This window comes from Lipophrys pholis (genome assembly GCF_963383615.2).
Source record: "Lipophrys pholis genome assembly, chromosome: 5".
NCBI lineage: Eukaryota > Metazoa > Chordata > Actinopteri > Blenniiformes > Blenniidae > Lipophrys > Lipophrys pholis.
In genome coordinates, this window is record NC_137628.1 from 18,597,848 (window position 1) to 18,624,124 (window position 26,277).

Sequence of the window (26,277 nt, forward strand, 5' to 3'; positions counted from 1 at the left end):
CATCTTATCTTGACATTGTGCTTTGATGAAATTCCCAAAGCATCAAAGAATGGGTCAAAACCAGCCCACGTGGAACCTCCATGTTAGAAATCCATTAAACAAGGTGACCTTCCTATGTATTGCTAATGTAGTATCGTTGTATGCCTTCGGTCCTCTTCCTGATCTCTCCATCCCAAGTGGAGAATTGCTGTAATTACATGAACAGAGCACCTGAAACTAAAGGTTCTTTAAAGATATTTTTGGTCAAAATCCAGTTCGAAATGTGGCTCTGATACCACAACCCTAAAAGTCGCAGCTCAAACGTGCGAGAACCACATCAAGGACCTGACCCTGCCTAATTGACAGAAAACGGCTTTTTACCTCTTCTAATAACAGTTAAACACTTTTAGAAAAACAGCTAATGACCAAACAACACAGTTCCGGCAAGAAGAAACTCCTGCAGCTGAATGCTTATTTTATGAGCGTTACGCAGTCCCATATTGTTGTATAACCTCAAAATCACACCCACACACACACACACACACACACACACACACACACACACACACACACACACACACACACACACACACACACACACACACACACACACACACACACACACACACACACACACACACACACACACACTTAAATGACCGAGGAGTATGGCGTATTTATACAATGTACTTTAGGAGGGATGGGGACAGACGGCAAGAAGTGCTTCTAACATATGTTTATCAACCTTAAGTCTTTTAAAGACAGCTTGGGTGAATGCTTTGATGTGCTACAGCTTTAATGCAAGGGACTACAACAGAAGAAGCGTGCAGATAAAGTGAACAAACACACACACACACACACGCGCGCACACACACACACACACACACACACACACACACACACACACACACACACACACACACACACACACACACACACACACACACACACACACACACACACACACACACACACACACACACACACACGTTCAATCACTTGGTGGCTACCCTGGCTTGGCAGCGTGTGTGTTCATGACTTAGTGGAGAAGACTGAAAGTAAAAAATGCATAGTTGTGCCTATGCACATCCTGGCAAATGTTTTAGAAGACTATATATTATATACATGTATGTTTGTGTGTCTGTGTGTGTGGCGGTATACGTGTACAACAACTTTAATGACAATCAATTTGGGTTTTAGACCACTAGAGTGCAAACATTTGACCAATTCTCACTCTTTTTTTGTATGAGGATGGTAGCAAGACGAAGGAATGAATTAAGTTACAAAGGTAGTCGTGCTTGTGTGTGTGCTTGTGTGTGTGTGTGCGTGCGTGCGTGCGTGTGTGTGTGTATTCGGAGATACTCAAGAGTATATGTGTTTTCTAAGCTGGAAAAAATACAGACAGTCAGGGCTCCAGGACAGGCGGGGGTGGAGGGGCTGCTCACACATGCTCTACCCAGATAAGGCTCATCTGTTTGGGCTTGGCCTCCCACCGTCTCCCTCTCTCTCCACATTGGAGCTGCCAGTTTCTCTGCCTCAGGTCTTTCCCAGCAGAGGTGGGTGAGTGTGTTTCAAAATGCACACTGAAAACAGGACTGAAACTATTTTTTCCTCCCATTTTAAACCATTGCACATGGTGAAATCACGCAAAAAAAAAAAAAAAAAAAAAAAAAGGTTACGTTGGGTAAACTTTGAGTTGGGTAAACTAAGCGTGAGCACAATTCATCTCTGTAGATAATATTATGGACCTGAGACCAAATTGGTTGGTTTATTGGCAGTACAGTGGGTGGAAAAAGAAGTTTCTCGGGATACCAATATGATTTTTATAGCATCTATCTGATGCAAGTGCAGCTTTGTGTGTGTGTGTGGGGTGTATGGGAACTGCCAGTGAGAGAACAGCTTTCAGCTAATAATAGCTCATCCGTCGTGGGAAGAAGCTCTCTCACATAAATTTATCTGTAAACACTCACATGTATGCATAGCTAAATTTGTGACAACTCGGTGACATAATGCACTCCCTCTAACCCTAACCCCAATCGTCACAACTACATTCCTCATCTCAATCTTTACCAAAACCTTCGGTCTGCCACCAAGCCATAAACCTCAAACGGCCTTTTGAACAAGCAAGGAAGTGAGCAAATTGCCCTAATTTCCATAAAAACATCCTAATTTGCCCAAACAGAGGAGCAGAAGTGGCAGAGCATGCATACGAGTCTTACCCTCGATGCTGGAGAGTATAACCCTCGAATGATCGTAGGCGATGACGTTAGCATAGCGGTTCTTTGGTTTGTTGACCTCCAAGTTGGAGTTCTCCCATGTGAACTGCTGGCCGGGGTCGACGGACTGCAAGACATAAGAGTGAACCAACATCAACAAAGAGCTATTCCAGTTTCATTACTTCAGACAGCTCAGGATGGTGAAATTTGTGCTTCCCACAAATATTTTTGGATCCTGTCAAAAGTCATTGGTTTTCAAAGGGTCTTGTTTGCATAAAGTATGTCAGAGGTATTTGCAGGGGTAAACCATAGTTGTGGTCTCTGTAAATAAATGTGATCTGTTGAACTGTAACCTGATCAGACGGCGCTGCCGTTATCTGTTTGCTGATCGTCACTGAGTTAAAAAACAGCTCACCAGAACAGTAGGCCGCAACATGACTGATGCCACACGTTTAAATTTTGCATTTTACAAAAGAATGAGTGCGATATGCCGAGAGCCACTGGCCTTTCAGGGTTTTCTTTTCACTTTAGGAGAAAAGCAATAAGTTGGCCATTTGTTTATTCTGCTGAACCATTCACAGGGCACTCATTGGGAGGATTGAAAATAAAATATGTCCTCATAGGGTTTGACTTTACTTGAGATTTTAAAGTGATTAAAACTGCAAAGCATTGCTATACAGTGACATTAGTTGGAAAGTATAAAACTAATCCAATTCAGCTTAGAAATTTGAAACATATTTCTCACAAAATATTGATCAAAATCCAACATAAACAAAACATGGAGTTTGTAATTATGAATCTTAGTTTAAGAGCAAAGTAAATAAATGAGAATCTCCCCAAATATAGTCACTTTCCTGATAAATGGGTATATATGATAATCTTGTAGCTATTACATCCTTAATTATACGATTTAGACATGTTCCACCATGTAACTATTGACCATGTAATTAAATAACACCTATTTAACTCTTACACCAAAATTAATTTACATTATGCTCTATTATTGAAGCATCAAAATCTTTTTATTCATTACTTATTTAATTACACTGAGTTTTTAAAAAACAAATGAAGATCTCTTGAAAATATGAAAACATTTTAATTCTTAGTATTATCATTGGTAATGGTGCTTATAAGTGAGCAATATATATTGTATTGGTGAAAAAAAACAACCAAAAAACTAATTCACACATTTTTATAAATGGCCAAATCATACATTTTATCATCATGCCATATACCATATATTGCTACCATTAATAGGCTTTGAATTCACAGATAAAATGTTTGTTGTGTTAGATTGTTGCTGTTTGAACCGAATTTCGAGTCCAGCGTTCTGTGTGTGGTGTTTACATGTTCTCCCTGTGCGTGTGTGTTTTTTTCTAAAGATACTCAGGTTTCCTCCCACCGTCCAAAAACATGCGTTTGTTGCTAAATAGTGACTTTCAATTACCTGGACGTGTGAATGTAAGTATGTGTGGTTAGTGTCTCTCTATGTTTGCCCTGTGATGGACTGCTGACCAGTCCAGGATTTACCCTGTGCACCCCAGTGGTGGATATCTAATCCTCTCCTAGTGTCACGCTTATTCTCTAAGCATTACAGCTTGAAATTGACTATTGGCTCAGGTACTGGTATAAATTGGTTAAAAAAAAAAAGAGACCATTTGACAGTTTCATAGCTTGAACTCACAATCATTGTCCAGCACTGCTGAAGAAAAACCCCACCACAAGAGACAAGCTACAAATTGCAAATTAACGACTCATTGTTGATACTGGAGAGAAATATGGACTCGTGTGATATCTCCTTTCAAAAAAGGGTTTTCCACTTTTCACAGAAGAAACCAGCTTGTAGGGAGAAGAGCGATACAAGCAGAATAAATTCCACTGGGAGCGAGCGGATGGTTGTGTTAGACCAACACATTAAGGTCCTGGAGGGTAATTACAGTATAACTATTGCTGTTAGCTGGGAGAGGCAGACATGAGGTCATTATAGGGCTGTCAATGGAGTAGGACGGAGAGGAGAGAGCCAGAGCAATTTAGCAATTGTGAATATTTTACGACACATAATTATGGTTTGGTTGAGGGAAAAAGTGGACACGAGCGGTACTGGATAAGTGTACTTCTATGTGTGTGAGTTTAAGGCTGGTTTCCACACGCTGCCAACATCATGTGTGCCTGATTATCACACCACAATCATTTGTGGCCCTTCTCTCCCTCAGCCCCTCTTCCATCCATCTCTCTTGTTCCTTCGTTAAGGGTTCAGCTCCGAACAAAGCACACAGTCATGCAGAGAGAATGTGAGGCTCAACAGAGCGGCTCCGACTCACACCACAATTACATACAGCTTCGCTCTCACTGTCTTTTCCACCCTTTTTTTATCCTCGCTCTCCCAACACTTTTCTTCCCTGAAACATCCATGCTCTGTTTTTCTACTTTATGCATAATGTGTTCTTGTCTTCCTATATGCGTGTATCTGCCACACACAATTTGACTCTCTCTTGTGGCGGCCAATTAGAGCCTTATGTGTCATTCGTCACCCACGGGTTCTTGGTCTGAGCTTTTCTCTCGCTCTCCTTTACGCAGAAAAGAAAACATTTTTACCCGTTTAACAGCTCTCTGTGGAGCTCATTGTTATGCTAGCGCTATTTGCCACAGAGCCAGCATGTTGGGAAATATTGCTACTGATGTGCTTTTTTTTTTTTTTTTATTGAGTGCCACAGTTCAGCACCAAGTTCACGCACATTGTTATCTCTGAGCAGATGCCTTATTTTGGTCCACATTAAGTGTGCCCCAAGTTGGAGGAAAGTAATCAAGAAGCATTTTTTCTATTTATTTATTTTTTGCTGAGAACATTTGCTTCTTATATCTCTTAGTGAGCGCATTTGCTGTGGCTGCCTCTTTATTTCTATCTCCTCTTTCTCCACCAGAGCGTAGAAATGAGGGCTTGATAACCATCTGGCTGTAAGCAAACTGTCTTTGAGCTTGCAATTTCAATTTTCCTCTTATATTTATGGAGATAACGACAAGGCAGCGGAGAGAGGAGAATGTGCTTTATCGTGTATGATTCCATGAAGACGAATCAAAATGCAACTTTACAGTACAGACCTTGCATGGCTAAATCTATAGCAATCGCCATTGGAATTGAACCCTAGTTAGAAAAAGAAAAAAAAAAGAGTGAAGAAGATAGACAAGACAAGGATGAATAGATGATTATATGTGGGACTCTATTAAAACTGGATGGATTTCCCAAGTTGGTGATTTTCAGGCACAGATAATCAGCAGTCCTACCTCGTACTCTTGAGAGAACTTGAGATTGTCGTTTGCCTTGAGGCGCTCAATGTGATCTGCCAGCTCAGAGATGGGGACAGGCGGGTGACTTGCCATGCCTGCCAAGCAAAGAAACAGAAAAAAGAGGCCATTTTGATACTGGAGTCTTTTTGGAGGAAAATGTTAGGAGTTAGGATTCTCAGAGGAGGTGTTGTTTAGTGTTCTGTCTGTGGCCAACGGAGCAAATGGAAGTGTTTCTTTCCATTTTTTTCTTTTTTTGGTTAAGTGACCGTTTTTTTTCTCCCCCTCTCCAGGCAGACAGAAAGAACAATGTGCGTGTTCAGAAAGTTACTGAGGCACAATAACACGTCCTCAGAGTATATGCACACTGCTGGTAAAGATAAAAAAAGACTATGACATAGGCAGTTAAAAATTTAGTATGATTTTTTGGGGGAGGAGACGGGGGATTTAAAAAAAAACAAACAAACAAACAAAAAAAACGGTTATCCAGAGGCAGCTGATGAAATGTTGTCAATTCAAGCAGCTTCATCCTAAATGGGATGGAAGGTTAGTTAGCATGAATACTTAAGAAGAACGAAAGAACGAAAGAAAGAAAGAAAGAAAGAAAGAAAGAAAGAAAGAAAGAAAGAAAGAAAGAAAGAAAGAAAGAAAGAAAGAAAGAAAGATTATCGGAGGGAGCGATGGCAGCAGAGAAAAAAAAGGATCTATGGTGGACTGAGGCCAACTAACTTGACAGACGCCGATAACCTCGGTACACTGATACACGATAAGCTGAAAAGGGAAATGACACCACAGTTAATCTCATCAACAGCACAACTGACTCATCACCTGCTGTTGAGCCTGAATGTGAATGTGTCTTCACTCTACCTGGCGTTTGGAAGTTGATCCGGCGCAGCTCCACGGGATCAGTGGGATGGTGGGAGGACATGGCTTTGCTGCAGGGGAAACTGCCCTTCCGTCCGTCAGCCTCGGCCCTTTTCCTGCAAAAAAAAAAGAAAAAGAAAACGAATAAAAAAAAAAAGCACTTTACCTCAACCCACCTATAAATATAATAAGTCAGGAAACTCAGATTGCTTTTCTATGCCAAACGCCATAGTTTGAGAGTTAATGCTGCAATAAATAAACCACAGTAATACATTTAGGATGTGGGCATTTACAGCAAATAGTCATATTTCTCAGGCTATTACATATCCGTCCATATTATGGTTTAATTCAAAATGTAACGTTGCAGCTTATTTTGTGTTAGATGGCAGATGATGTTTGAATCAAATACACAGACATGACAAATCCATGTCGTGCAGATAACACCACCACCTAAAACTGATCTTTATAAAGGGGAACAGGAGAAACTGAACTTGTTAGAGGTGATAATGTAGCTACAACAGAGGTTACATGTAGTCATCAAAGAAACACTGCAAGATTTCTCTAAAGCGTTGAATGCAGAGGCTTTTCAAGGAAAACATCCCTGTGGGATAGAAAAATGGTAATAGGTAGGGTTTGTTTACCTGTCTGGTTTGCTGGATTCAAACAGGGAGACAAGCAGATAAAAGGACAGACAAGGATGAATAGCATTAGTGTCCAATCAAAAAACATCAAAGCATCACTGAACTCCTCGTCGCCTCCTTCTCATTTAAATTAATCAGTCTCTTATTACCATGTTAGATATGAAAATAAAAGCACCTCCTGCAGACATCGCAATACCTACCAGATGCCAATCTGAATGCAGTAACATTGTCATAGTATCACCTAGTACTCTTGCATTGTGACACCTATCAGCTAAAAAAATAAAAAAAACTTCAAACACGACTTGAAAAGGGACAAGTGAGACAATAATGGCTGAAAATCTCCGCAGGTTACGCTCCGGAGTTTGTGAACATCAGATTATTACCATCAAGGGTAATACTTTTGCAATGCTGCATCAGTCACAGCAATTATTCATGTCCATTAACAAACCTCTTGCCAGGAGGATAGATGACTATCATGAATAATGATAAGGGGTGATAATGTTATCTGGTCGATCTCTCACGTTAACTCATGTCCCTCCCTTTATATGTATTTTAAACACACACAAAACACACCAAACAAATTTCCAGAACTTTGTGTGCAGAGTTTATATTTTGGGGATTTTATGTTGATTTAGTCAAAAGTGTAAATCCACTTTTACAACAGTCCAGATAATTATTGTTATGAATTGTAGCTTGAGTTCAGCTGACAGTAAGATTTCTCAATTGTTTCTTGCTTAGGACTCTAGAGAAGACCACATAACCCCAGGCCAAGAAAGCATACAAATGTGGGAACTAGTGTTCTGCCCATAAAAAATATGGGTTGAGTAAAAAGAGAGGTAAAAACATCAAAATGCTAATAAAACTAGGAATAATCCTGCAGAATATCAGCTGTCTTTCTGCGAAGGCCTAAGCTGCCTTTCCAATTATTTTCATTTCTCTGTTCAACAGAACCTTTAATCATCTCTCTGCATTTTGGGGGGGTATTTCTTTCCCATTTCTCCCACAAATCTAATGCTCCAGTTACTCAGGTGTGACTCCATCATGTGGTTCTTACCTCTTGAAGAGGAGAATGGCAATCACAATGCAGACAATGAAGATCACGGCCAGCACGGGCCCCACCACCCACAGCAGCCCCTCTTCTTCGTCGACAATTGGCTGAGGATCCACATCCGATGAGGTGACTGGATCAGAGTAAGGGCTTGTGGCGTACATGGTCTGCAGAAAGCCACATTTTTTTTTTGTGAGTGTGTTTTTATAAAGGAACTGGACACCAATATGCTCGAATGATTTAAATGTGCGTGGGCGTGTTTGCACTCACATTCTCAGACAGGTCCAGCAGTGCGAGTACAAAGAAAACATACTCCTGTCCGTTCAGCAGCGGACGGTTGCGGAAGTCGCCATAGTTGCGGCCGTCACCTAGCGTGAACTCCAGGGGGAGGGTCTTAAAGTGAGCACTGACATAGGCTCTAGGGTCTGATTGGCCGGCCTGTCTGCGGATGCGAAGGGCACGGCTCACACTGGTCCTGTTGATCTCTTTGAGGAGCTGCAAGTAATAAATGGAAACAGAAAGGATCCAAATTAGTTTGACAGAAATTATGAAAAATTACAGAAAATGGGGGAATAATGGGGAATTTTTCTCTAATATAAGCAGTGCAATTCAACATGGGAATTTCTCTGATGCACTAAATAGTAATTTTTCTGTAACTGTCATAATATTTTCCTATAATGACAATAATTATCTTGATATCCAGAGACTTATTCAAGTTTTTAAACAAAGACATACAAAACACATCCGGGAAAGAGTATTTTTCTTTTTTTTTTTTACACCAAATACAAAAACTCTCATCAGCGAAGGAACAATAAGCTGTATGGTGCATTATCACCTAAGCACAAATGTCTTCATCAACCGAATTGCTGCTACATTTATCCATTTAGGCAGTGGGCACTATAAAAACTCTATTGAAACTCATCTCGCACACATGAATACGCTCTCAGAACAATATAATGGGGTGATGAGGTTTTTGGAAAAAGGCAGGGAGTGGAATTAGATGGTAAATGGCACGTGAAACTATTGTTTGGCCTGAACATAGACTGGAGGACCAAGTCATCTGCCTTCACAGAACCAGATACGCCAATTCTAATACAGCAGCGTGAAACAAACATCCTTCAAGATGGACTGAATGATTCTAGGTTTTAGTGACTTTTAAGAGTTTTTAACATGTGCTTGAACACTGGGTTTTTATTACATTAATCTTTTTAGCATCTCTTGTGCTGTGCGTCTCACCTCATCCATGTTCATCTGGTCCGGTTCATCCCACGGGTTTAGGAACTTCCCGCCTCTCTGCTTTTTTAGCGGCACCACCACCACGTAGTAACCTCTGAAAAACAACATGCACTGGGATCAGGCCCGAGAATGTACAGTATGCTGGATTCCATATGCTAGATTAAAGTTTCAATCTCTGGAGAAAGAGCAGTGCCCTAAAGTCTGGAGGGATACTCTCATGGACTCAGGGAGTATTTGCAATATCATTCTGGAGGATTTTTTATTTTCTTCAACGAGGTCAGATTGACATTTTTTCCCCATCACCCTACACTGAAAGTTTTTCCAACCCATTAAATACTAAAGACTGAAATTTTCAACACGCAGTGGTACTTGGAAAGCCGGTGAAAGTGATTGGCTTTAATTCTCATCGAGATGTGACTAAAAGATAACTGGAGCCCACCTAAATTAAAATAAATCAGAAAGAGAGTGTAAATCAATTTATAAAACATTAACCAGGACCTGTTGTAAAATGACAGAAGCTGTGAAAAGTGGTTGTCCTCTGCAGAGAGGGTTAGTCGAGCATCTCATCAAAGCTAAATCAGGCTTTTATGATGGAACATCACAGACCAAAAGGCAAAGACACATGAACGCTCATGTACACTTTGCCCCCCCAAAAATATTAAGAACTTGAAAGTTTCATAAAACCGTTTTGTTTGGCAAGCCCCTGCCTACTACCACTCATTCAGTGAAACATGGCAAAAGCAGCATTAAAGGGCGGGATTGTCTTTGGTGGCGAGAACAGGAAATCAGTGAGAAGTGAATTTTATATTTTTTGGAGCAACAAAGCACGGCTATGAGAAACTTCAACAATCTTTAAGATATGATGCTACTATTGCAAGGAGTTTTTGTCTATTAAATATTTCTATGCTTCAGCAGCCTCAAAGCGCCGTACATCTTTCACATTCATGTACACAGTCACACATCAACGGTGACAACTGACATGCAAGCTGGGGTTCATTGTCTCCAAGATACTTCCAAATATGGACAAGGCAAGCTGGGCAACTGAACCACCAACCTGTGGATTGGACTATGACCCACCCCACCAAATGAGTCAATGAAATAAGTTTGCAAAAACGTCTGATCAGTCAGCTCTCTTTTTCACGGTGGCACTGCGGACTTGTCAAGATTTTAAGCGAGATGCCATTTCTGCTTCAACTGGGATTCGACCCCGATACCTGTACAACACCATTTCATCCATTAAAACATAAATCCCCCAAAACTCTGTCAGATTAGTGTAAAAGGAGAAAGACTTAAGATGCCAAACCCCTTTCCTCTCACATTATACTATCAAAGAGGCTAAGATTTGTTTGGTCACTGACAAAATCACTTGCTCACGTGTTCAAGTGTGCAACGAAGCTATGTAGCTGTGTCATGACCCTCATATTACTGAACACCTGGTGTTCGCAGGATGGATGCTCTTATTTCTCAAAACTACAAGATTCACCTCTAACGCTTTAAGAAAAGAAACAACAACATGTGGATAAGGCCAGAAGAGCTGCTGGCGTGAGTCAGCAGTGTAAATTTCAACACTGTAGCTTCTGCAGAGAAGAAGTCCGTCTCTGAAATTGTGTTGGAACAACAATCATAGTATCTCAGAAAACGGAGAAAGCCTCAAATTGACTGACCACGAGCAACAACACCGAATCGCAGTGAATGACTCACTTTAGTGTGCTCCATGGTTGCACTCATACATTAGACAGAGTGGTGCAGCTGAAAGTAGCTCGCTCCATAGCAAATCTTTGAGTTACAGATTTTCTTACAGCTCGAGAGTGGAAAATAGCAGATAAAACGATATGTACTTCAATCTTCTCTCCTTCAATATAAAGAGCAGATTCATCGATCAGTACAGGAATCTCAAAAAAGACAAAGTCTATTAGAGTTTGTGTTTCCATGGCACACAGAGCATACAATCTGATGCTTATGTACACCTTCAAACACCTCTGATGTGACACATGGACCGTGTTGGGTGTGCAAACATGTTAACAGCAGGGAGGTGAGTCATCCTACGCTCAAAACATGTAGGGCTGCCTTTACTAGGTATGTGTATTTGTTGTCGGTTACAGAAAGCAGATGAAATGATCAGTGTGTTGCTTTCATCTGTGCTGTTGTGGGAGATCTCAGGCTTCCTATTGCTGCCAGCTTGGAGAAATCCCTCCTGATGGACCAATAAATGAAAATCAGCAGCAGGGGGAATGAGTGAAATTACTTCACAGGGTTTATAGAACAATTAATCTGACAACAACCTAATTGGAGCCCATTCTGCACATGTTGCTATTTAAAACCTTCCCATTTGGTCGGTGTCGTTGCCAGATCCTTCACTATCACGCCTCTTTATTTGTTTTTATTTCTTGAATCATCAGTACCTGACTTTAGCTGTGGTTTGGACAGTTGGTAGCTGCACAGTCACCATGCCATCTGCATTGGTCTTCCCCACAACAGCCGGTTTGGTTTTCAGGATGTCTGGAGCTGTGGTTGCAGTCACGCGGTGCTGCAGGCCTCCGGCGCTGTTGGCCCGATTAGTTAAGAGGAAGGAGTACTGGGTGTCCGGTTCCAAGCCACTGATGAGCTTCTGAGTCTGCTTGCCATCCACCTCAACAGACTGACCCTTTCCATACAGGATCTGGAGACAGATAAGTTATATTTGACCTTATATCAATACAAATATGGTGCACTCTGAGTCATTTTTCTGATATAGAACTTTAGTTTTCAAAAGGCTTCATTGAAAGTATGTAGCGAGGACGGTGTGTAAGGATCTCAATTTCTGTATGTACAACTGTAAGAGCTTTCTTATTACTGAATAGAATGAAGTTGCTCTTGACACTGAGTCTGAAAACTGTACATGTGTCTGTATGTGCAGGTTCAACTGAGTTATGATTCAAAAGAATCTTCTTTTATCAATTTCACAGCCTTGTGGACTTTATTAGCTTTTATTAACTAGAAGAGCTGAGCTTTATAGCTTAAGCATGGTTGGGAATAAGATAATAAATTACAATGAAATTGCCATGTGAGCCATTGTGGGACATATAATTTAATTTTAATATGTTCTTCTTCTTTTTTTTTTTTTAATCCCAGGCTTTCATGTGGAACCTGCGCCAACAGAGACATGCTCACTAATTAAATTACAAGATTCATGAACAGTCAACAAGCTACTTTGAAAAAAGGTATGATAGTTATCTACTTACAGTAAATGGCTGGGCAGGGTTCTTGTCCCGGATCTCCCACGACAGCAGAACCGAGTTCTTCATGGCCGCTTTTACTCTGAAGTTGGTGGCGAAAACTAAAGCACAAAAGCAGAAAAAATAAAACAAAGAAACATGAATTTTGATTCCACTGTATCAGAGGTTCTCTTTACTCAACCAGCCATGGCGACCTTACCTGTGAATCATCTCCCTCTCAGACTCAAGCTAGCTATTCGCTCTGATAAACACACAGTGAGGTGACTGGACAGGGATACTCGCCCAAAATCCTAAGACTCTTACCTTGCTTGGGGAAAAGGATGTTGGGTCTAAGGCTACAGTGATAAGACAACGAAAAAGGACACTTAGGATGCTGTCACCAGATGTGATGTGTGTGTGTGTGTGTGTGTGTGTGTGTGAGTGCCTGTGTGTGTGGATGTGGGACTTTCGGGGAACGTATGCACACATGTCTGGGAGCACGTCTTTCATCCTCAGCAATGACGATAGGTTGTGAAGATGTGAGTAAGATCCTACCTTGGTCAAGCCGCTGCGTCCTAAATTGGACACTGGGGCTGTACGGCCCAGGACCGAGAGCTGTGAACGCACACACCCTGACATCATACACAGTATCGGCACTCAGACCCTCCAAGAAAACACTCGACATCGGAGCGGGCACAATAACCTCGGAGGCATTTCCTCGACTGTTTATGTCCTTGTAGAGCACTGAGTACATCACAATTTTCCCATTTTGCTCAATTAGCGGGACTGATTTCCAAGCCAGCTGGAGCGAGGTGGCATAAGCTTCTTCAGCGATGATATTTTCTGGGTATCCACTCGGGGAGTCTTCTGGAGTCGTCACCTCTTTTACGGCCTCCTCTCCGTAGCCCATTTTGTTACGGGCAGACAGTCTGAACACATAGTTAGCTCCCTTGTGGACATCCTGGGCAGTGTAGCGGTTTTCTTTGGTCGGGAACTCGACCACTGTGAAGGGGAGGACGTCCACGCGGCCGAAAGTGAGGCGGTACCCCAGGAGTGGGGTGGGCGGATTTGGAGATGGGTACCACTGAAGCAGAGCAGTACCTGAATCGGTGGCACTCACCAACAGCTTGGGTTTTTCAGGCACTGGAGACAAGGAAAGAGGAAGAGCAGGAGAGAAAGAAGGATGGCAATATAATTAGACAGTAATTACAAACCACATTAATCATAACCCAAGGCCAAACTACAAAACGTGATTATTATGGCGCCAAATGACATGCTTTTATTGGCACAGGGACCTTTGTCAGAGTGGGATATAACAAATCTGTTGATTTAATAGCCCTTAATAATCATTAGTGATGCAACAGTCCCAAAAAGCATTCTGAGTTCTTTGAGTTGCTTGGGTTTTTGCAGCATTTCTTTTCTTTTTATATGTTAGGGTCTGTGTGGAAGCACTTACATGGTAGGGCGGTGCACACAGTGACAGGTTTGCTGCGAGCACCATCACCCTTGGCGGTATAAGCCCCCACAGATACAGAGTAGGCGGTGTCCGCCTTGAGGTCTCCAAGCACCACCTCCTGCAGAACAGCAAAAAGCACTGTCAGCTACAAGAGGCAGCTACTTCTGTGTCCTCTGGATAATCAGCGGTTTCGCACCAAAATCAAGGTCAGGATGGTCAAAAAGCAGACATAATACGTGCAGCCTTTTAGACCAATGGTAGTCTGTAATATTTGTTCAATAGTGGATGAGTACATACTCATTTGTAGCTAAAAAAAATACTCTCGAAAAAAAAAATTCCCATTTCACTGTTGCTTTTTAAGAAGCACACAGTTTAGGTATAATTAATTTCAAATACATTTTAAAAGTTAATTAATAATTCACAAAGCAAAACATTAATATTAAACTTTGCAGTCTTTCAAAGCTGAATTGAACATCTTTGTTCTTATAAATACAAGGCACAATTTTTTCTTCCTTTTCTTGCCTGTTTATGAATCACATGAAAAACTTTGGCAATGCCCACAAATGACTCATGATACCACTTATCTCAATTCTTTCCCGGGGATAACAAAGAATAAGAATAAGAAAAATGTCATATACCACCAAATACAGAAATAGAAAAAGGATTTTCCTGCTCAGTTTAAGGCATTATCAAACAATTAGGCCAAAGAAAGGCTTACTCACATATTCAGTTGAGTCATCATATTCCCACTGAGCAATGGAGCGAAGCAAATGGAGCAGAAACAAAGACAAAAGTAGATATTTAAATTATTTGGAAAATGACCTCATGTTTTCATACAGTTAAGAAGAGCTGAAATATCAGAACCAATGAGCTAGTTCGGGGTCTTTTTTTCTGCCCTGAACAGATCTAATTTAGATCTAATCAAATTTAGCAATTCAATTTATCAGAAATAATTAACTGGCTTAACCAAACAACATCTGTCCTTATAAAGAACACAGAACGGCATTTAAATGCCCATATAGACTGGCAAAATGGAGTTTTGAATAAATGTCTGAATACTAAATGATTTTCATGAAAACAATCCAATACGGTCTGTGTTTACCCGAAGTACATGTTGAAGAGCAACACATTTTACCATCAGTATGTCATCATATTAAAGAACAAATAGAATAAGAATAACAATAAACCTGTCAATAGAAGAGACTTAATTTTCTCTCATATGGTGGTCATACATCCATTTTGTGCAGACATTGATATGATAACATATTTGCAAAAAAAACCCCAAAACAACCAATATTGTGCATGGTAATTATATCCGTATTTAGCACACACACAAAAAAACAATAAAATATTGATAGATTTTTGCAAAGACAAGTCATGAATTCTGACTAACAAAATATTAAGCAACTGTTTTGCTGTAGAGCTGTGTGTGTGTGGGAAACAGATACCACATATTTTCTCATCTTTTTCAAGAGCAGTGTGTGGGGAACTCTCAACTCCTTCATTGTTTTAGCGACATTAAAATCCACAATCATCAGTCCTGCCTGCTAAGACATGAGGTCTAAGAGTCGAATACAATTACTCTGTTTATACTGCACGTTGTCAGACGTATAGTTAGTGTTACCTGTGAGTCATCCATGAGGATGTCCTTGATGAGAGGCTGACCCTGAGGCTCCCCGTAGTTCATCCTCACATAGTGGACTTGGTACCCTCGGACCTGACCGTGCTGCCGTTCGGGTGCCGGCGCTCGCCATTTCACCATAACGGCCGAGGCGTTCACAGTCTCTGCCTCTACCCCTCGTGGAGGACCACTTGGAACTAAAAATGCATTTTTGGATAGATGTCAAGGGTCACAGACGACGGGCACTGAAACCTCTCAAGTCATGGCTTCCTATTTCATTCTTTTGTCTATTCCAAAAGGAAAAAAATGGGTAGGTAAAAGGGGCACTTTAAAAAAAAAAAAAAAAAACATCTCAAAAGCTGAAAAAAGTTAAAAAGTACAACCCTCCAAAAAGTCTAAAACTGCTGTGATGTCTGGGAAAAAAGTCAAAATAGTAAAAAAATGAAAGTGCTTGAGGAAAAACATGGAGGAAAAAGCAGTGGAGGATAAGAAGCAAATGTAGAGAAAGATAAGAATGGCAGATAGAAAAGGATTTGTTGCCAGTGGCAGATAAACAGTGGCAGGCAGTCAAAAAGAAAATACTGTTATCAAGAAAAACCTCTGTTGTGCCGCCAAGAACTACACTTCTTCCAAAAAGAAAAAGGAAATAAGCAGGAAAAAAAAACATATCCACCTCGTGTTATCTGACCGACCCGTGTATGAGCCGATGAATGGTGTATTCCAAAAAATGTGAGCAAGACTCAGACATTAAGAGTGTCAAAAATATTATGTTGAATATTACAAGGCAGAATAAAACCACAGTGATAATTCAGCTAAAACATTCGGTTGTTAAGGACTTGGGAAGGATTTAAAGTGCATATGGTCAGTGACAAAAAAGCCAAGGTGAGAAGAGGCCGAGGAAAAGCTACAGCCAAAGGGTCTGCGGTGCTATTGTTAGTAGGAGAGAGGGAAAATCTCAGCCTTATCCCACAAAAAGGGGGATTGTAGAAGAAAGGGGGGAAGTCTGGGAAAAAGTGGGCTGGTAAAAATGGGGATCAAAGTGGCTGCTGGTGAAAAAGGATGCTGCTGTTACAAGAAGAGAAAGCAGTGGTGAGGGAGGAGCAGGAGGAGATTTCCGGATGTTGGAGGTTTCTGGAAGTTATGAAGGAATAAAGGAGAACTGGAGGGTCTGAGAGTGGTTCTTAAATGCATCATCCATTTAGGCTGCAGCTCAAGGAAAGACCAAATGCCTTTAATAACCAGTGGGACAAGCTTTCTGTTAGTTTAGGGTTTCTGTGAGCTCATCAATGCTATGTTTGTGAGTTAGGGAGAGCCATTGTTAGTGGGGCCGGCTATCCTAAGAAAGGCAGGGTTCTTATTGTTTTTGGAGAGGGGGAACATACCATCTTCCTCGGTGCGGATAAGGAGCTGTAAGCTCTCTGGTCCATCTCCAGCTTCTGTTTGCGCCCGTACAGTTATGCCATACTCAGTCCATTTTTCCAGGTTTTCCAGGAGATACGGAGAACTGTCCGGAGCGAGTCCATCAACTCTTTTAGATGTTTTGTTGCCCTCTGTGGTGGAGTACTGGATGGCGTATCCCGTAATGATGCCGTTTTGAAACTCCAGGGGAGGTGGAGCCCAACTTACCAGAATGCTGGTAGAACTGGAGCTAGTGCATGTAATGTCCTGGGGAGGAGCTGAAGGAACTGTTTGGCCAGTTTTGAGGAAGCACAGTAGGATTTGTTTGGGTAGATGTCATTTGGTTGTGTGCGAGACATAAGTGGTGGGTGGAAGGGTGAGGCAGTAAGGTTTGTCGTGAAGGAATGGGGATGAAATTGAGCGGACGAGAGACAAAGAACAAAAGACAAAGAAACATAAAATGAAAACAAAACACTGGAGAACAGAAGTTCTTACGAAAAATGACCCCGTGATTAGAAAGCAAGATGGCCGAACAAAGATACTGAAAGATGGGTGTCAACTTCTGTTTTTGGTAGAAATGTTGATTAATGAAAACGAGTGGATGACTTAAAAAGAAAAATGCAACACAAAAACACTGACTAGTGCTTAAATACAAACATACCTGCCCAAAACTTACTTGTCCTTACAGCCTACCCAAGCCTCTGTGATCCATGTTGGAGTGTTCATGTCTAGCTACAAACACTTAGCTTCTTACCTTTGCTTTTACTGATTATATTACAGACCTCAGGTTGGTACTCAACAAATGAAGCTTTATTTGAGAAATATATATTGGAAATTGAAGCGCTGATTCAATAATTTGCATTTATTTGTTGAACTATCAATTCTGAGGTCAGATGTATTTTTAATTTTTTTTGACAATGCAAAGAAATAGTAACACTGAAACAAAAGCAACTGATTCTAATGTTTTCGAAGCATATAAATATGCAAAGTTCAAACTTGACCTTTTGTGTATTTGTATTGTAATGCTTGCATTGTCAAAATTGGAAACTTGGAAACACACACACACACACACACACACACACACACACACACACACACACACACACACACACACACACACACACACACACACACACACACACACACACACACACACACACACACACACGCACACACACACACACACACACACACACACACACACACACACACACACACAAAGTAGTGGTCTCGACATACGTGTTTGTGGCGTGTCAATGGACACTTCGTTGGTGTACGCCCCGATTCCATTTTTGCTCTTGGCAGCCAGCTGGAAGGTGTAGGTGGAAAAGGGCTTCAGGTTTTTCAGCAGATAGGAGCTGGTGGGCTCGAAGCTCACTTTTTTCTGGGAATGGATGCAAAAACAAATGGCAACATTCAATTCCAAAATCAACTCTTGTTCTTTGTACTATCCCATTAATGTGTCTATTCATCAAACACGTATCTGTTATTAATCCAAACATGGAGAAATTTTTGGTTCCAGCAAAAAAATAAAATCAACACTAATGCTTTGGTACCACCATAATTACCTCCTCTGAGTCATCAGCCCGTCTATAAACCAGTTCATATCCTGTGATCTGGTTGTCCGGGCCCCCCTGTGGTGACGGGGCCACCCAGGACAAAAGGATGCTGGTCTCAGATTTGGCTTCACCCTTAAAATCGGAAGGTTGGGAAGGAACTGTGGAATCGACACGAAGAAGGGTTAATAACTTGAATTTAGCATGAATTTTCATATTTTTTCTGGTGATTGCTAAATTTCACCTCCAGTCTTAGCAATAATCTGTAGGTCCTGGGATAAGGGTCCATCTCCTACAGAAGTGAAGGCCAGCACTCGGATGTAATAAGTTTTGTTCGGAGTCAAATCCTGGATGGTGATGAAGTTGGCGCTGCGCACCATCTGCTTCTCCCACTGAGCAACATAAGCACAAAACACAAGAGATGGATGTAACAGTGATGTGATATTATGATTTACGCACAAGTAGAAATTTACAATGAGATGAGATGGAGGGACTATAGGCTACACACCTGGTTGACTGGCAATGTGTTGTCAGACGTGTAGTACACTCTGTAACCAACCACCTGTCCGTTCGGTTCTTCCGGTTCATCCCAGTGGATCATTGCTGTTGTAGCGCTCAGCATCCGACCTATAACCTTCAAAACAACAACAAACTTTGAACAACTCAGCAGCTTGGGTATATTGGTATTTTCACAGCAATAAGTTTAACATATTTGGTAAAGTTTTTTTCTTCTTCTTTTTGGAGAGCGAAAAGCACATTGTTACACGTTGAAAAGATTTATGCAACACACTGTTTTGCCAGTCAGAACAGCAGGTGGGAAATCAAGCCAAGCTTGAAAAGAATTGAAAGGAGACCTTACGTAAAGAAAACCTGTTTCTTAATCAGAATTCCACATATGAAAATCAAATTCAAAAGACTGCGAAAACTTCTTTCAGCTTTACTGAATCAAAACAACGTCCAGACCTGTCGAGGAGGCGAGGAGGGGGCCTGCTCGGCGGTGCGAGCCTCCACCACCTCACTGGAGGGGCCTTGGCCAATGGTGTTGACAGCTGCCACTCGAAAGTCATAGTGTGAGTAAGGGCTAAGGCCGCCAACACTGTAGCGTGTTGTGGCAATGCCATCAATCTCTTTATAGGGGTCTTCTGAGCCTTTGGCACGATGCTGGGGAAGTCAAGAAGGAAGCAGTGAGGGAGAGGAATCACATACTGACTTCAATCTGCATTAATCCACTTTGTAGAGAGCAATAACTCTCGCTTTACGTTGTCTCTTAAATACAAAGAAAGCCCATTACATCGTGTGTAAAGAGAAGGATGGGACACTGAATGGCTGATGTAGGTTTTATGAATGGAGAGTTTAATTCTCCTTGTGGGCTGAGAGCCCTGACAATACAACTGATCTCTTTTGAGGATTTTGAGAAAGTTTATTGCATCCAAGAAAGAAGAAGAGAGCTTTTTTTTCCCCCTTCTTCTCAGAACGCTACGCAGCCATTAAGGATAATAACAGTTTATGTTCATATGAAAAACCAGTGCTTAAGCCATTTTCAATATTGTGTCTCAGATAAATGTGTAAACATCTGGTAGGAGTGTGCGGTAGGTAGCATGAAGGTAAGTACACAGTGTGCGTGTGTTTGCCACACCTGTATTATATAGTATGATACAGGTTCGGGGTTTCCTGAATCCCAGGTGAGAGTAATGCTGGTTGCAGTCCTCTCCGTCACCACGGGGGTTCCAGGAGGCTTCGGCAGAGCTGAGACGGGGAAGAAGACCACATCATCTCATCCTGTCTTTGATAAGAGTCACATTGTCTAACTTCATGCTGGGACTGACAGACCGCTGAAAACAGTTTGATCAAAATGATAAAATGGGAAATTTCTGTGCAACAATTAAATGTACTGAAAAATAACTATGAGCAACGTAAGGCAGACAAAACAAATCCAGTCAGTGTTAAAACTTATAGATATCTTCCAAAAGAGATTTTTTACTTGCCTGAAATTGAATCTAAATAACAAAAATAGTGAAAAACGTTTTTTTTTCAGCATCAAAAGTAATAGAAAAAAATGTTCAAGTGTATAGTGTAAATATAACATTATAAAGTAGAGACATGAAATTTTGTCCCAGAGGTTATCAGAACTTCCACAGCGAGGAAAATCCCTGGTTAGGGGGCTTTCCTATGTGGCTCTTGTACATTCTGCCTGTGTGTGTGTGTGTGTGTGTGCGTGTGTGTGTGTGTGTGTGTGTGTGTGTGTGTGTGTGTGTGCGTGCGTGTGTGCGTGCGTGCGTGCGTAATTTCTCCCGATATTCTCTTTTCCCACACTACAAGAGAAACAAATTATATATGCGTTTGAGGTTGATTGGTGACTGTGAATGTGTGTGGTTATCCGTCTTTGTGTTTGCCCTGTAATGAACTGGTGACCAATCCACAGTCCCCCCCCCCCCCGCCTCAGTTTTGCCTGTAATCTCGCTTTGCCCTACCCATGACCCTAAGCTGGATGGACAGAACTTTTTTATTTTCAAAGTAACCTAACAGAAAGCACCAAAAATATTTTCATATCCGCCATCTGAATATAATTATAATCCATTTTTTACCTCTATCTGTTGTACTGCAAACAATTTTGCTCTGGATCTGCTTTTTTTTCTTTTTCATTTTCTATTTAACCACAGCGACTTGTCCTGGTCCATAATGTACAGCTCTACATCTTCAGGGTATTTGTTGCATGCACCACTTCTTTTGATCTTCATTTATTCATTGGTTTGGCACATGTATACACTGCATAAACTATGAACTCATGAGAATCGGTCCCTTCCATTCCCTTTCATTTCTTTTGTGTCAAGATGTTTTTTGTTAAGATTTCACATCACGTTGACATTCAGGGAGAAAGAGCTGCCGTGTTTGTGTCCTCTTATAAACCTCTACTTTCTGGAATCAAGTCGAAAACCAAAGAAAAGAAGGAACCTCGGTTTTCCTTTTGTCTGCAGAGAAACCTCTTCGTAAACAAGTCGGTGAACCAACCTTTCACAATAATTTGTGCCACTGCCTCAATCACCCCCAGCGTTGACATGGCAACGCAGGTGTAATTGTTGGACTGCCGTACGTCCGTCAGCTCCAGGACGTTGCGGCCGATCGGCATGTCGTCCTCGGGTGTCAGATCCTCTGCTCCCAGCATCCACTTCACGTATGGCATGGGCGAGCCCACTGCCACGCAGGTGATGTTGACGTTTCCCCCTGGCATGATCTCGCTGTCAGCTGGGGGGATGGAAAAGCGAGGGGGGACACGGCGCACTGGACGGAACGGCAGCGGAGGGAGGGGAGCAGGGGAAGAAACGCGATTAGGAATTCATGATTGTACAGAGCAGCAGAGAACAATGAGGGTTTATCCACTGCGGGATGGTATACTTTTGTGGCATGAGCTCGGGGATGGAGACTTTAGCATTGAGCATTCAAAGGTTTGTTACATCACCGCCAGGGTACATGTGATACCAAAATGTTTTATTAATGGTGTTTTTAGGTGTGCTCCATTAAATATTTTATGAACAACACAAGAGATAAGGGAAAATAAAAATAAAATAAAATCACGGCAAAACATGCATGGGGGGAAAAAACCTTTTCCAGAATTTTCCTGAGGTAAAACTGTACAAACAGGTTTTGAACCTTTTGTACCACACACAAAACAGCAAAGACACACAAACACAAACAGTGGTTTAATGGAAGTAAAAAAAAAAAAAAACAATACTTGGGAGAGACTCAAAGGAGCCAAACAGTCGTTATTGTACCAACCTTCTCGCAGCTCTGCGGTTGGAGGTAGGACAGAGCATGGTGGGAGGAGGAAGAGAGAAGCAGAGAGGAACATGGAAATATCAGAGAAGGGACAGGAGACAGGGAGAGAAAACAAGTTAGACAAAGGAACGTGGCAAGGGGGTGACAGACAGAGCCAAAGAGAAGATGGAGGAAAGAGAAAAAAAAGAAGAGAGCAAGGAGGAAAAAAAACAGAGGCCATTGATGGCCGATGTTGATGAAAATGCTCTTGTTTAAAGCAGCTTCCAATTTCAGCAGTCTCCGTAGACTGTCAAACACTCACTGAGCAGCACTGTACGATTTTACTGGCCCTGCAAACAGGGTTATACGCTGCACGGCATAGGTGAAATAAATGTGTGCGTGTGTGTGTGTGTGTGTGTGTGTGTGTGTGTGTGTGTGTGTTTCGTATCCCCAGGAGTATTGTTGAAGGAGTCAGAGGAGCATACTCCACTGTTTAAAGCCTTTTCTTTTTGGCCGAGCAGACAACAGAGCAAAAGGCCCCAGGAATAAATATGTCTCCAAGATTCAAACATTTGGGGGGGTATGTGTGTAAATATGACTGTCTGTGTGTGTGTGTGTGTGTGTGTGTGTGTGTGTGTGTGTGTGTGTGTGTGTGTGTGTGTGTGTGTGTGTGTGTGTGTGTGTGTGTGTGTGTGTGTGTGTGTGTGTAAAGAGCAGGGAGGGAAACCATGCCCGAGGAGGTGAGTTGCCTGTCAGATTTTGGGAGAAACACAAGTCTTAACCAGACAATGATTTGGTTTTTCTCTGAGGTCTAAAGGCTAAGAAGGGAGGGCAGGGAGATTAATGGTTCGAGTGGAACGTTCAGCCCCCACTTTAACTTCAAACTGTCTAGTTTTAGTACTCCACAGCTAAAAATATATAAACCATGGGAGGCAGAAAAGCATTTCATTACATTTATACAAAGCACCTAATCCCTACAGATATAATTTCTTGCTATGTTCCAGACAGTTCACCCATATTCTCTGGTTGGATTTTTTTCTCTCACCCAGGTTACGTTTTTATCTTACCTCTGACATAGAGGTTAGCTGGGGTCGAGTAGCGTGTCCCATCGCTGTTGGTAGCAACACACTCATACTTCCCCTGGTCTGACTCCTCACTCATTTCTATCTGGAGGGCACCTGGATGAATGGATGAAGGGAGAGAAAGGGTCGAAGATAGAGAGAGGAGAGAGAGTCACACAGAATAAGAAAGAGCAACCACACAGAAGTAGGAGACATCAGGTAATTGGGTAAAGTGCATAAATACATTAACATATAAATGGTAAAAACTGCAGAAGGAATAAATGGGTCTGAGGGAGTTTTCAGCAAAAACGAGCTGAACTCTGTATGAGGAACACAGAGCGACAACGGGAGTCATCTCTGTACAGTGATATTAACAGGTTTGTACCACTGTCAGCAAAAATATGCCCCAAACAAGGGCCGGCTTCCTGATTTGGAATTAACAAGAAAACAAAAAACAAAAAACTGAAAAAAAGAAGAAAAAATAAGAGGCACTGATACAAAATCTACAAAAACTGAGAAATGTAGTCTTCATGCAAGGCAGTACCAAATGAACCAAGCAGCCAAAATATGGAGAAATCCAGTCACAAATACAATATTTTGGAAGGAAAAAAAGTTGCTGGAAATTGAGATGCAGTTATATTAAAGAGCAAATCATGTTTCAGTTTTCAACGGTAAAATGTGACAAGGATATTGTTATTGGCAATAAGATATCCCCAGCCCTTTCGGATCCACCAGAGGGATCAGGAGTGTGATGTCAATTTAAAACGCACCCAATACGGAGGGAAAGACATCAACCGACCTCCATCAAGGCCAACAGATTTTCTTTTAAAAAAAAAGGAACGACATACGCAAAGCCTTGGGAAGGGACCGATGCTTTCTCGTTCCCTGAAAATAGAAAAACTGTCAAAAAAAGTCAACCAGAGGGTTTTTTTAGGATGGTGTGGTAAGGCAAAAAAGCGCCCAGAAAAACTTTATCAAAAAAGTGGTTGTTTGGGGCTTTTTATCAGTGATGAGAGAGAAAAGAGAAAGTTATGGTAAAAAACCATGAAAGAATGTGTGTATGTGGGTTTGCGTTATGCATGTGTGTGAGCAGGCTAATGTTTGCAAGTGTGTGTCTGGGTATTCGCCATCTGGACTTTTCAGGTTGAGCGAATAACAGCTGGGAGGGAAAACAAAACTGGGAAGTTTGGTTTGGGCAAATATAGATAAGGTAGAAGGAGGGGCTGGGCCAAGCTTAGGTCAAGACCCCCCCCCCCCCCCCCCCTCCAAAAAAAGAAAGAAAAAAATTTAATAAAATAAAATCAGGTCATGAAAAAAGTAAGCGACAAACAGAGGTAGAGGTGAGGATGCTTATACCACCTCGAACTAAGCGACAACGAAACAAACCCAGTCTGGAAACACATCATGCTTTAGCTTGATAACGGAGTTTGATGCAATAAAAGTTAAATGATGTTAAAGTGACGGATACAAAAAGAGATATCACGACATGGAGAGGAGGGAAGCGATGGGTTTTTGTGTTACAGAATGAACGCTGAGGCTGAGATGGAAAAATTAAAGGATGTGGAGAGAGGCTGAAAGATGAGGAGAGGGGAGATGGTAGTCAGAGAGTAATGAGTTGCTTGCTCAACTCCAATTCCTCCTGCACCTACTGCAGATCTGAAGCAGCTGGATGAATATTACCAATATGACAGACTCCTTTGGACTGACTCACACACTAATTAACCCACCCAGACTTGCTTTTCAGATCTGTGAGACAAGTAGGAGGCAGGGGTTGAAAAGGAATCGGGCCACTGTGTCATGTTGGTCCTCCCAGCGGTCTTACCTCGTATGGGCGTGCCACCTGAGTGGGCAATGAATGCACGAGATTAGAGAAGGAGAAGAAGAAGAAAATGTTAGTACCACAGAAGGAGCTGGGGATCGGGGAGGAAGGGACTGGGGATGGGGGAGGTAACTTGTAGAGGAGAGGAATCAAATTAGAGAGAGAGAGACTCAAAATATAGATCCTTAGAGAGTGCGAGGAAGAGGAGGCAGAAAAGAAAAAGACAGAATAAATAAAGACAGAATAAGCCTGAGAAGAGAAAAACAGATCTTAGATAGAGTGACAGACAGTGACAGAGCTTTAAGAAGATGGGTTATTGATTTGACTTCATTGACTTGCAGCAGGGGCAGATGTGGCTGTAGGAGTAGTGTAGTGTCTGCACTGCACTCACGTGGGTCTCTAAGAGCTGCACTGTTAAGACTACAAGTACATTAACTGCCTTCAGTCCTGAACTGTTCTCCTGGATCGAAAATAGGCCTAATCCTGGTCACTGCATGGAGCCGACATGGGTATTTATAAATAATAAATATGTTTTTAAAGATACAAAAATCCACCCTTCGATACTCTCAAAACTGATTAAGCACGAGGAAAAGCATGTTAAAAATGTCAGAAAGTAGATATACTTTAATTTAAATACTATACCACATTTGTATATCATATTCCCAACATGACAAGGGAATAGATAAGATACCTTCCACTACTACAGATGGTAACCTGATATCCATGATTCTGGGAATAATAAAAGCCATTGACAATTATTAAGGAAACTCTAGAAAATGCTCTTGTCTGAACTAGATGCGAACACTGGCACAGATCCGTCCTTGCATATGTATGACTGGACCGTCTGTTGCAGGTTGGACTCAATGCATTCCATTAGATACAAGACCATTTTAACTCATATACTGGTGTGGATATGGTTGCGCTTATGGATATATGCCATCTATCCCTATATAGAAGTATGTATAAAGTGCAAATTACCCAAAGTAACATTGCTGAATATTTGTGACTATGTAAGTCATTATGCCAAGCGCGTATTTTTGTGTAGCGAAAAAAACTTTCAATCCGCTGGTTGAATTGGAATATAAATTAGAGGTTGATGTGATTAACAGATTCAGTCTGAGACACTCACATTACAGGTCTCATTGCTCTGACA

General features: G+C 41.5%; 1 protein-coding gene across 1 annotated transcript in view; it reads right to left on the minus strand.

The window, feature by feature from the left end:
- Positions 1–26,277, minus strand: part of ptprdb (protein tyrosine phosphatase receptor type Db) — a 168,477-nt gene that overhangs the window by 19,552 nt on the left and 122,648 nt on the right. The window contains exons 9-30 of the mRNA XM_080464251.1: positions 23,312–23,422; positions 21,501–21,770; positions 20,128–20,237; positions 19,455–19,652; positions 19,000–19,125; positions 18,736–18,883; positions 18,504–18,652; positions 18,175–18,319; positions 16,920–17,222; positions 15,541–15,734; positions 14,639–14,665; positions 13,917–14,034; positions 13,016–13,603; positions 12,488–12,582; positions 11,669–11,925; positions 9,267–9,360; positions 8,301–8,525; positions 8,037–8,197; positions 6,983–6,994; positions 6,345–6,457; positions 5,478–5,575; positions 2,199–2,322 (exon numbers count right to left, since the gene is read on the minus strand). Coding sequence (XP_080320377.1) covers positions 2,199–2,322; positions 5,478–5,575; positions 6,345–6,457; positions 6,983–6,994; positions 8,037–8,197; positions 8,301–8,525; positions 9,267–9,360; positions 11,669–11,925; positions 12,488–12,582; positions 13,016–13,603; positions 13,917–14,034; positions 14,639–14,665; positions 15,541–15,734; positions 16,920–17,222; positions 18,175–18,319; positions 18,504–18,652; positions 18,736–18,883; positions 19,000–19,125; positions 19,455–19,652; positions 20,128–20,237; positions 21,501–21,770; positions 23,312–23,422 — 3,666 coding nt within the window. The remainder of the gene's footprint in view (positions 1–2,198; positions 2,323–5,477; positions 5,576–6,344; positions 6,458–6,982; positions 6,995–8,036; positions 8,198–8,300; positions 8,526–9,266; positions 9,361–11,668; positions 11,926–12,487; positions 12,583–13,015; positions 13,604–13,916; positions 14,035–14,638; positions 14,666–15,540; positions 15,735–16,919; positions 17,223–18,174; positions 18,320–18,503; positions 18,653–18,735; positions 18,884–18,999; positions 19,126–19,454; positions 19,653–20,127; positions 20,238–21,500; positions 21,771–23,311; positions 23,423–26,277) is intronic.